General features: G+C 45.6%; 1 protein-coding gene across 1 annotated transcript in view; it reads right to left on the bottom strand.

Moving 5' to 3' along the window:
- Nucleotides 1-266: 266 nt before the first annotated feature.
- Nucleotides 267-12,468, bottom strand: part of elovl6 (ELOVL fatty acid elongase 6) — a 21,951-nt gene continuing 9,749 nt past the window's right edge. The window contains exons 2-4 of the mRNA XM_076287607.1: nucleotides 5,138-5,269; nucleotides 4,359-4,510; nucleotides 267-942 (exon numbers count right to left, since the gene is read on the bottom strand). Of these exons, the coding sequence (XP_076143722.1) occupies nucleotides 422-942; nucleotides 4,359-4,510; nucleotides 5,138-5,269 (805 nt within the window). The 3' untranslated portion in view covers nucleotides 267-421. The remainder of the gene's footprint in view (nucleotides 943-4,358; nucleotides 4,511-5,137; nucleotides 5,270-12,468) is intronic.

Raw genomic sequence — 12,468 nt, 5'->3', positions numbered from 1 at the left:
CTTGGGCACATGAACACCACATAAAGACACTGTCTGTTGCCATAGTAATGATTCCTCAGTGCAGCGTTGCTTGGTCACTCCCCCCTCCCCCTCTGTATCCTGGCGATGAGGGAGGAAGTTGACCTCTATGCGTTAGTAGAGTGCACGAAAGCCCCAACAGCAATCCCCCTGACCCCCCACCCCCCAACCCCACCCCCTATCCCACCCCTTTGCGTTTTCTCTCCCCTGCTCTCTCTCTCTCTCTCTTCCCCATCCTTCCATCTCTCCCACCCCCACCCCCCCTGTCTTCCGTTTGGTCCTTACCTCCATCTCTTCTCCACAGCTGCTGTCTGTTTAAGATCATCAGCACCCCAGCCCTTGCCCTCCACACCTCTCCCCAGCTCTTCTACCAACTCTTTTATTCTCTTTTGTTAGATTCTCTTCACTGGCTCTTCTTCTCGGTGGCGGCTGTGGTGGCGGTGGTGGTTGTGGCGGCGGTGGCAGCTTTGGCGGCAGCAGCAGCAGCAGCGGCAGCAGTTTTGGCGGCGGCATTGCGCTTGGACTTGTCGATGTAGGCCTCGAAGAAGAACTGGCAGAAGAGCACAAAGTAGCTGAGGTACATGAGCGAGGACCAGACGATGTTGTGCATGTGCGAGGGACACTCCTGACCCTGCTGCATCCACGAGTAGACTAGGTAGTTGACCACACAGCCCATGACCATCTGCGTGATCTGCGTGAGCGTGATGAACATGGCGAACTTGCGCGAGACGCGGAAGCCAGCGGCCCGGAGCGCATAGTAGGAGTACATGACGGCGTGCACCAGGTAGTTCATGGTCATGAACCAGCCGCCGCCCGCCACCATGTCCTTGTAGGAGTACCAGGAGTACAGCAGCACAGTAATGTGGTGGTACCAGTGCAGGAAGATGAGCTTCTGCTTCCGCAGCACGATAAACAGTGTGTCTCCTGAGAGAGGGAGGTAGAGAGAGGGAGAGAGAGAGGGAGGGAGGGAATGAGAGAGAGAGTGAGAGAGAGAGGGAGGGAGTGAGTGAGAGAGTGAGAGAGAGAGAAAAAGAGAAACAGAAACAGATTAATAAGCTTGAATACAATAGAGAGTGCAAACAGACATTACGTAACCTTGGCAATTAGGGCTGGTTTGGCTCCCATCGAGGTTACCTCTCGTCCTTAACATGATGTCAAATCGCTTTAATATCAAAATGCTTTTCACTGGCAACCAGTGGCTGACATTTCTGCATGGCCCAGAGTCCAGCGTTGGTGTGCACTGGGTGGAAATTTGGCTGGGAGAGTGTCTGTCTGTTGACTTGCCAGCCTGGACTCTAATTACTGTTGTTTTTTTTTTAATATAATTTATTTGTGTGTGTGTGTGTGTGTGTGTGTGCGCGCGCGCATTCGTACACGCTCTGCTCGCTTGTTTGCCTGTAGCTTGATACTTGTCAACTGTATGTCAACACCGAGCTGCCTGTAGGTCTTATCGGTCTGATAACACAACTCTAAAACAAACAGCAGAGAGAGAGAGAGAGAGAGAGAGAGATTCCTTGCACACTAGGATAATGAGACCCATGGTCCACAGCCGATGGTTAGAATGATATAGACACTTAGGGACACCTGAGAATCAGATGCTTGTTCAAAAGGAAGCCCTTTGTGTTGTGTTGTCATGTGACGCCATGACTACGCATGAGTCTGCCCTTTCTAACAGGATACTGGAGAAGTACGAGCAACAGCTTTCTGTGTGTGTTCTGTGTGTGTGATAGTTGTGTAGGCTTATAACTGAAACTGAATGTGTGCACGTTGCTCTATCTATATGAGATAGTGTAAATATTTGTGTAGCTGCCTCAACAATCATTTTGGCATCTATGCCCTAATCAGGATTATATGCATGCGTGTTTGTCTGTACTCATAAGCATGTCATTGTTCGTGTGTGTGTGTGTGTGTGTGTGTGTGTGTGTGTGTGTGTGTTTGCGTGACCAAATGGCTCTTCATCTGCAGGACGCACAAGCCACAGACCAGTAGGGGCCCAGGCAGAACTGTGACTTGCCCCTTGACCCATAGGCACGTACTCCACTCTCTGGAGTCAGTGCTGACCCAACGCCACTCTCTGGAGTCAGTGCTGACCCAACGCCACTCTCTGGAGTCAGTGCTGACCCACAGGCACGTACGCCACTGCGTCTGTAGCTGCTGCTTCTGAGTCTACTCTATGATACGCTCCTGCTCAGGTTGGCGGTGGTAGCATAGTTGCTAACTATATGTACATGCTGCCGCCGACTTGAGCTGCAAAATTACAGGAAATAATTGATTTTCAATGGAAGCCGGCTTCTCTCGATGGCTAGAAGCTGCAAATCCGTCGGTGTAGCGTTTTGGGCGTTTTGAACGACCAAAGCGTTAAGAAGTTGAAACTTTATGGTAATGAGCTATGATGCGGTTCAGCAGCAAATGTCCGGCAACCAATTATAAATGAGGTGTACACAGTTGAGAGAGCAACGCCTATGTGAACTTCCTACCATAAACTGTATGGTTACTACAAAACATTTGTTCTGTTTACTGCTTTTAATAACGAGGATGAGGGGTCAAGTTAGTGTTTACAGAAACGTAATACTTGTTCGTAATACGAGGTCTATATGAGTGATAAAGAGAACAATAAAATGAACATGGTGTCCGAAATGTTTTTTTTAATAGGCTGAATAACGCTACATGATTAAGTTATGGATAGTAGCGATAGTAGCAATATACAGGCTATACTTTTCGTGCCAGATGCTGTCAATGACAAATCATTCATAACTGAGGCAAGCCCAATTTCATATTTTTATCGCTTCTTGATAAAGTAACGTTTAATATAAAATTAAGTTATAAAAATAATAATTTGTGTAGGGATACGTTATACACGTAATACATGACTGACAGGGCAATTTATGATGACTTGTTTGAGTGCTTATGACTAAGTGCTACAGAGATGTTTTAGAACCCAGGGCCTGGTTCTGCTACATAGATGTTTTAGAACCCAGGCCCTGGTTCTTAGTAATGTCTCTATCCCTTCCGGCTCAGTTTCTGCTGAAGCGTAATGGTCAGCATGACGTGTGTGTGTGTGTGTGTGTGTATATATATATATATATATATATATATATATATATATATATATATATATATATATATATATATATATATATATATATATATATATATATAATAGGATATATAGTATAGTATATAATGGGATAGTGGAGACGACTTCGTCTTCGTCTCAGGCTGATTCTCAGAGTGGTCAGCCACCCCCCCCCCCACACACACACACACCCCAGGCCCGGTCTCTGTTCAGGCCTCACAATGAAGGCAGGCAGGCAGAAAACAAGTACACACTGCCATCACAAAACCCCCCAGAACCTGAACCCAGGGTCACTAGACAGGGGTCACACACACACACACACCCCCAGTCCCTCCAGTCTGGTTCGCTCTCTCCCAGAGCAGAAGAGCTCCCTAATCACTCCTGACACCAAAGAACACGTCATCCCCCTTCACATGACAAAACAGGACAGAGAAGAGCAAAGACAGCACACACACACACACACACACACACACACACACACACACACACACACACACACACACACACACGTCTTTCTATTGTCTCTGTCCCTGTCCGACCTGTTAAATGAAGGTTATAATGGAGGGACTATATGCAACGCAGGATGCTTGAGGCTCGAAGGGAGCTCAGCAGCTGAGACAGAACCTACTGAGCCTTCTGACAGCCACAACCACCAGCTGAGAATATAAAAGACATATGCAAAGTAATGCACACGCAGCAGGTACACCTCGAACCGCTCAACGGAAACTAGACGTTCTGTCATTACACGCACAGTAAAAATAGCATCCCGGCATGCTCATTGTGATTCATAAACGACACCACAAAATTCTGTCTGTGTGGTTCGTTTCAGGAATTCTCAGACGTTTTCGGAATGCCAGCAAGTCAGGTGATGGCATTAGGCAGATGGGAGAGAGCCCAATTTATCTGTTATGTAACAGAAGGGGAGAGAGAGAGAGAGAGAGAGGTGACTTTTCAGAATGATCTGGTGAGTGTCTCGGGTGCAGGCGAAAGTGTGAGAACTGAGTTTTTATACAGTATCACAAACAAGTTTGGAATCAGTTGTCAGATGAGTGTGCTGGTACTGAAAAAATTAGCAGCCTCAAGGTTTTTCCACAGTTTGCTAATTATTACTATTTTTTTTATTTATCGGGGTTCAACACATCTAATTGGGAAAACAAAAGCGACACAAACGGCAGATGTTTCTTAATATAGACTGCCTGTTTATGCAGTGCAAATGCCTGCAATTCTAGTGTGTTTCACCATGGTACTGAGTAGCTTGTCTTACCTAGCTCGGGGGCCTTGCTGAGAACGAAGGCGTAGGCCCAGAACTTGCTGACGGGTCCATTGTAGAAGCTCTGGTCACATACGGACTGCTTTAGCCCTTTTGTCATCAGGATGTACGTCATGTAACTCCCAGTCCTTACGGCACCAAATATACTACCGGTCAGAGGGAAGAAAGGGACAGTAAAGGGTTATTAATGATGGGTCATCCAGATGACACTTCAATTCCCTGGTCAGGTAGCCCTTGGGTTGGAAGTGTCCTTTATCTGAATAACTATCAAGAGCGTCATACTCCACATGACATTTCCTCGGAGATGTGAACACAAACCACAGGCCTTGGCTAGGCATTTTGAAATGAAGTGCTCTCTCCAGCAACATGGAAAGCCTGTGGACTGTTAGTCCCTCATGTCAAACTGGCCATAGATATCACACAAGGTAGTCACGGATTGGCCAGTTGCCAACTGTATGTGAAACAAGATAGTTATCTGTGTTTGATCTGTGTGAGGCTGAGGGTTATCAGACCTGTTCCTACATCTCTCATTCCTACCTATTTTAAGTAGGCACTGAGTGAGCTATCAGACTGCTCAGTAAAATCTAGAGGTCTCCACATCTGGAACACAGATAACACTGCAACAACAGGGTTTGTTCAGTTTGACCTGGTGCATGTTCCCAAAATAATCAGCCTGCTTTGTGAAACAGGCTAATAGTGCTAACAGGCTAGCTGAGGCGGGCACTAGCATAGGTGAGCTAAGGTGGCAGAGAATGAAACATGAGACGTCTTACCTGAAGACGGCGAGCGTGAGTGACCATATCACCAGAGGTTTCCGCAGCTCAAACTTTTCTCGCTGTTTCATGACATGACGGCCGCCCAGGATGCACGCAGCGTACAGCGCAGAGAACAGGAAGGACTTCTTCCTGTAGGTTACACAAACGACTTTCAGAGAGTGCCAGCAATGTCCTCCGCATAATAATAGTCAACAACATTCACTCACCACAGACCATACAGGCCTCACATATGAACTGTAGACAAATTGGTGGTCAATGTCCACTAGAGACAAAATCACTGCTTGGTGTTTTGTTTATCTAAGCAAGCAGATTTCATATTGGTGTACCACATGTTTTACACTGACACCTACTACAATGATCCACAGCCAGGACTATATGCCTGTGGTTAATTAGGGTTTTGCTCATTTGCATTGCTTGATTTGCGGTGGTAATTTTGTATGAAATGTTTGCTGAGTTCAGTCATAGCACTATCACTTGTTTCTGTGTCCTCCAAAAATAATGACTGGCAAAGATTAAGACTGATGACCTTCATATATAAATATAATATACACAGAAATATAAACAGTGACCTTCAGAAACAATCGACAGTAACCTTACGAGTATAATCTTGATATTGAAACTACAGTCCAGGCATTGCACATGAGGCTCCACTCTTGACTTTTAGTACAGATGATCGCTTGACTGCTTGAGATGCCAAGATTCCACTCTGCCTTGACTACAGATGACCCCCCCCCCCACACACACACACACACACACACACTACCCCGATCTCTCAGACAGCAGCTGATGACCCGTCTGGACAGCAGACTGTGACCTTCAGGTACTGACGCCGCCGCAGCTGGGAGAGATGCCCACAGCATCCCAGATCTACGGCCCTCATTAGTCAGCCCTGCAGGCCGTCTCAGCCCGGTGGCTGCTGCTGCTTCTGCTGCCCCTGCCTCTAGTTTTGCCCCTGGCTCCACTGCCCCTGGCTCTAGTTCTGCCCCTGGCTCTAGTTCTGCCCGTAGAAGCCTTCCCTGGAGACACAGCTTATTCTGTTATTAGTAGGGCTGCACAATTTGATTTACAATATAATTTTTGAAAGTCGAGCTTCAGTTTTCAGTATTCCAAACTTTTGCTTTCAGTTGGGCCATATCTGATTGGTGAAAGTGCCTAGTGCATAAGAAGCACTGTCTGTCACACAACAAGGATGATAAACATCGTAGATGTGACAAGATTAGAGTTGTGACAGAGTTGTGAGCTGATTGCAGCTTTTGCGACTAATTGTGCAGCCCTAGTTTTTAGACCACACAAGGGTTTCTACTTGCCAAGCCATGACACAGATCACAAAGGAACTATAGTTCTACTAACATAGTATTAATAAGAAAATGTTTAAATTGCACTTTAATTTAATGTTAAGCTTGGTGTTTTATTATTTAACTTTTATTTTGTTAAAAAGACACAGACAGATTAGATGATTGAGCCCAAACTGAATTGAAAACTCTGAAGTGATTCCAATGGTGCATTGCTGCTAAAAGTTGATAAACAGGCCACAGCAAATCTGATTGATGATGTGAAAGGCACTTGCCTATGCCTAAAGGAGAGAGAGAGGGAAAACACAAAGACCGACTTTGGTCTCCCCAGTGAGCCTGTGTTTAAGGATAACATCGGCTAATATTGGCTTTTAGTTCCCTTTCCTTGGTCTTCATTTGCTTAACTAATGTCATTCTCTGCTCTTTAAAATGATTGTTCCCCTCGGGGATGTGGGTCTATCCCACTGAGTTTAATCAGGAATCGTCACGTTTGTATTGCATAAATAGAAAAAAATCCCTGATCTTGCTGTCTGACTAAACACAAAGCACCTTTCTCACCAAAAAAAAGTTGTGTGAAACTAAATCACTGACGGAGCACTTGCTCCCCTTGGAAAACTTTAAACTCTCAGAATATGCCGTCTCAAAAATACACTTCAAGCTTAGAGTATTTTGGGGAGGACAAATTTGTCCCAAACCTCAAGTGCACTGTGTTACAGAGGCATGAGTGTGTCTCTCTCTGGCCTCGACTCGAGCTCTCTAGAATGTTCCGTCTCATAAGAAGGACATCCTAGGGCTCTTCAATTATCTGATTGTTCACAAACTACTTTTGAGTACTTGTAATGAACAAAAAAGCTTCTATAAGCAAAAATGTACGACATGGCCAATTACACATAATTTAAAAAATAACGGTGAAGCTAAATGACCACTGTTCATTTTTACTAAGGTATGATGTATTTCTTTTAACAGGAGCTGGGAACTGATTGGACGTTACACTGGGGACATACGGGGACGCGGTGAGGTCAGCGTTACGCTCCTCGTCTTCGGTGGAGACGTGTCTTCCTTGTGGCCCACGTCCCAGAAACATTACACGAGTGAAATCATCCTCATCCTCTTCAGGTGACTCTCACTCTTCCTCCCTCTCTCTCACACTCTTTCTCTCCCTCTCTCTCTCACTCTTCCTCTCTCTCTCTCTTTCAAAGAATCAGCTTTAGGTAACTACCACAGTGCCAAGGGCTTAATGCTATTTTGGAACTCTGATGTCTGGTCTACTAAACCAATCTAAAAAGAGCACATCAGTCTTTCACAAGCAACTGTTCTGTGGCAAGACAAAAACATACAAAAGTTGTTCTCACATCATCACAGTATTTTGCAGAATACATTCATCTAATGTTGTGCAAAATTAGGCAGTGCAGCCAGTTAGATTTGGTGACTCAATTGCAAAAAACATGCCTTTTGGTACAAAGACTTTCTCAATGAAAAATATGGTCTAATTTACATATGCGTTGACTACATGCTTAAGTAAACAAATTAGATGTATTGGTTGATGCAACCTCAATACATTATAGTACATTTGATTAATCAACCATAAATCAAATTTGTTTTTGGTCTTGTAATATGCTTGCGTTCGTTGTGCAAGAAGAATGTGCCTAGAATGTTTCTGCAAAGAACACAAACAACACTGTTCGGTGGATGGCCCACATTGCGTGGATACTAAGGTCACCTCTTTAGTGTGACAGGCAGTTAACAAGAACAGGGGGGAGTCAGCTTAAAACCTGAGCTCTGAGTATTCAAGTAGAACCACAATCCCACCATTCCATTGTCTCCCTCAGTTTCTGGGAGGGTAGCTGGCGTACAAAATGCATTCTCAAGCATTACTTAAGCCCACAAGTACAAACCAGTTCAATTCATCCTACCTGCATAGCTTTGACTTATATTTGTTCAAGTGAACTGATGCTTAGCGCACACTTAAAACAAATCTTCACTGTCTTTGCAGGCGTGATCCATGCAGTTAGCTTGTAGCATTCAGACTGTTAGCTCATTTCTGAGCTGTGGGGGTGATTGTTAATGTGAAGTATGTGAAGGTCGGAAAGAACCATGAGGGTCAGTCGGTTGGCCAGTCGGTGATTGTTAGTGCTCGCGCTAGCACGTGTGCTAAAAGAGCAGCATGTGGACAGTGACGAGACGGCCGCGGCTAGAGAGGACATGTGGGACATCAGAGCGCATCGCCGTCACAATCGCAGACCAATCTCACTATTGAGGCAGGCATCCGCAGACCAGTCTCACTATTGAGGCAGGCATCTGCAGACCAGTCTCATTACTGAGGCAGGCATCTGCAGAACTACTCCACCAGGCTGACAGCACAGAGCCAGCCTTTGTATGTGTGTGTGTGTGTGTGTGTGGATGTGTGTCTGTGTTTCCCTCCATGAGTCTCTGTGTGTGTGTCTCCATGTGCCTGTGTGTGTTTAGATGAATGGCTCTTGCAGTGGGTTTCCTGTGTTAGCTGGAGGGAAAAGATGGATGTGCTCATCACCTGACCCTGTCCTGATCACCTGACCCTGTCCTGATCACCTGACCCTGTCCTGATGCCGCTGTGTCTAAACCAGAGCTGAGCCGCCTGGTTTTGCTCTGAAATTCCCTAAAATTAAATAGTGGAATATCCTCTCAGGACTAGACAGGCAGAAAATCCCATAACTCCTCATGACTCTCATCTGTAAGACAAGCGACATGTTCTGAGACAGAGAGCGGATGGTCTGGAGGTTTATTTGACGTGGGAGTTTTGATTAAGCACAATCACCTCTTGCCACACTAATTTGCCACATACTAATTTTCCTTTCAGTGTGCTCTGAAGAATTCCACATAAGTCAGTGTGCTCTGAAGAATTTCACATAAGTCATAGCATATTAATATGGAACTGAGGCAGCAGGTTTGTTTGGTTGTCTTTCTGACATCACCTTATTGTCCTCTGGGAAGGACAAAGGCTGGCTACTGATATATATATATATATATATATATATATATATACATATATATATATATATATATATATATATATACACACAGTATATGAGATCACCAGCATCACTGTTGGGCATCTGCACCTTGCTCAAAAGAAGCTTCAAACCTGCAGTACTTTGAACATGATGTGCAAGCCACCGCAGTGTAATAACATTGGGCTTTGCACAGATGTTCCAGCAGCCTGCTGCCTGTGGAGTGGGAATGGCACTGGTCTAGCAAAGATGTGGTGGACCCACATCAGATCCAGATATGTGTGCGAGTCAGGAGCACGTTGTGTTTGTTTTAGAGATGTGTGATGTAAAGAACAGTGTGCATGTTGAGATGTATTTTTTTAAAGAGCGGTATGTGCATATTTGCATATTTGTATGCATAAGCAAATCGTGGGGTATTTTTTAAGTCGCATTCTATTTGTTTGAAAATTGTCGAGGTATTAGTGAAACGTATTCAGTTTATTTGTGACATTAAGCTTTCTAAGTTTGTAGAGACAAGTCCATGAGTCCGCTACAATTGCGGGGTAATTCTCAGAAAGAAAAAAAAAAACGGCACACTGCAGAAAACAAGGCAGCCAACAGAGGCAGATGCATTGAGGCACAAGCCCCAGATCAGCACAGTTTTCTCCTTCTCACAGCAGGTTTTCAGCTGCGCTGCCCTGCACACTAACGGAGATCCGTCAGTCACTGCGGCACCTGTGCAGACGCGAGCACTCTCTGCCTCCTCCTCCACCTCAGCTAGGCAACGAGGCTTGCTGAATCTGCCCTTCTTTTTATGCAGAATCGCACCAGGACTAATGCCCTGATTCTGTTCAAAAGCCTTTTTAGAAGTCGTCCATTGTGCTTAGGGTATCTGTGTCTCCTCCTGTGATTCCAAGGGATCTGATAGAACTAATAACAGCAAAGGGAAGTCATGGGCTTGATTCCCAGATTGGCCACCGAGTGATGAACTCTTTTCCCTTAGCACTCTTTCTGTGGAGAGAACAGATGGCTGAATATGTAAATGCTAATGAGCATTATGAGCAGCTAACCAGAGTGTAATGCAACCTCTGGCCTCTTCTGCAAGAAATGTCACTGTCCAAACCTACCTAGGCTACATGTGTATTCTCAGATGCATTTGTCCTAAGCAATTTAACAGAACATCTGAAAACAACTGTATTTTAAAGTTAAAGTTCACTGATATTTGTTAGACGCTTTCATCCAAAGTGATAGACTCACAACAGTTGGAATCGAACCTGGGTCGAGTGGTGCTCCACCACACGGCAAAGTATATGATTTATATTGGGGCAGCCGTGGCCCACTGGTTAGTACTCTGGACTTGTAACCGGAGGGTTGCCAGTTCGAGCCCCGACCAGTGGGCCGCGGCTGAAGTGCCCTTGAGCAAGGCACCTAACCCCTCACTGCTCCCCGAGCGCCGCCGTTGAAGCAGGCAGCTCACTGCGCCGGGATTAGTGTGTGCTTCACCTCACTGTGTGTTCACTGTGTGCTGTTTGTGTTTCACTAATTCACTGATTGGGTTAAATGCAGAGACCAAATTTCCCTCACAGGATCAAAAAAGTATATATACTTATACTTATACTTATATTAATATATCAATACGATAAAAGCTATGCCTACACTGGGCCAGATATTGAATGATGTTGTTATCTGTAGATTCACTGGATCTGAGCACCATGATGGCATGGTGGATGGCACTGTGAACACAGGCAGCTCGCGCTCTGGGCATCTCCACCATGCCAGCCGGGTCGACCTGTCAAACGCAGATCACGCTAGCAGCTTGAGCACCACGGAAAAAGACACCGGGCGATGATGGTGATTACTTTTGAGAGTAAGATGATCGTATTGCCTCTGATGGGATACGAGAAGCTCGTGGCTATAGTGGTGGGCCTGCTCCAGAATCCAAACATCTGCTTCCTCAGCCTGCCCAGACTGTGTTCCCAATCAGACATGTTCGAACAGAAGACGCACAGCATCTGGCGCTAAAACTCGAGCAGTCTTCTAGGAGGACAGCGCCTGGCCGCTGGCCAGAATGGCTGCTGACAGGAGGGGATACGGCCCAGATTTGGCAGAGGTCATGGTTCAGAATCGCTGTGGTCTTCACTACTATCTGTCTGTGTGTGTATGTGTGGATGGTTGTCTGTGTAAAAGCAGTCTCCTGTATCCTTCTCAGAAATTAATTAATTACATGATCATCCGAGACCCGAACCGAAGACCTGGATTGGGTCCAGAGTTGATTCAGCCTCTGCTGCTGTGTGGGGGTGGATGGTTTTCACTATAGAGGCGGTCTCCTGTATCCTGCTTTCCGAAGGCACAGGTAATTACAAGACCATCCGAGACCGTCCTTTCATCAGGGCGAAGATAAAGTGTACAGAACTCCCCCGTAACCCGAGAACTAGAGCAGCGATGAGGTGATGGAAGAAGGTAACACGGGAGACAGACCGAGCCAACAGAAAAGGGATGGACAGACAAAGAGTGGAGGAAGAGAGCGAGGGAGAGAGAGGGAAGAGTGGAGAAAGAGAGGAAGGGAGAGAGCCGGTCACCTGGTACGTAATTGGCACATGGCCGAGTATGCTCAGTAGGGTTGGGCGATGTCCCTAAATTGGCATTTGACGATGTGTACAGTAAAACATCGTGATGGACGATGATATCGTCGGGGGCGGGGGGGGGGGTTCGTGTAGTAAACAGCCTATAGGTATGTCTGTACAGAAATACATTTATAATGTTCTACATAAAAATAAAAAAAATGCTATTATATAGGCTATACGGCCTGATGAAAGTGGACAGCTAAGAGAGACATACTGACCAGGCTACCGAAGTTGTGTGGAAGATCTAATCCAAGAAAAATGTTGTGAAAGACGGATAGACAATCAATCTGAACACTTGCGTGTGCACCAACCAGCGGAATATTACACATTGACAGACTTCGCTGGACCCAGCAAAAAAGCTACTTAAGACTACTATCGTGGTCACTCATTTAAAATATTAGTACTATGCAGCATCCCACGTTATCAGGCTACCGTCTATGCTGACT

This window comes from Alosa pseudoharengus, unplaced genomic scaffold (assembly GCF_046254945.1).
Source record: "Alosa pseudoharengus isolate Yale_2024_CS ecotype anadromous, Long Island Sound unplaced genomic scaffold, YU_APseudo_1.1 YU_APseudo_1.1_scf_16, whole genome shotgun sequence".
NCBI classification, from domain to species: Eukaryota; Metazoa; Chordata; class Actinopteri; order Clupeiformes; family Clupeidae; genus Alosa; species Alosa pseudoharengus.
The sequence above is the reverse complement of the archived record's forward strand: the minus strand, read 5'-3'. Positions and strand labels throughout refer to the sequence as shown.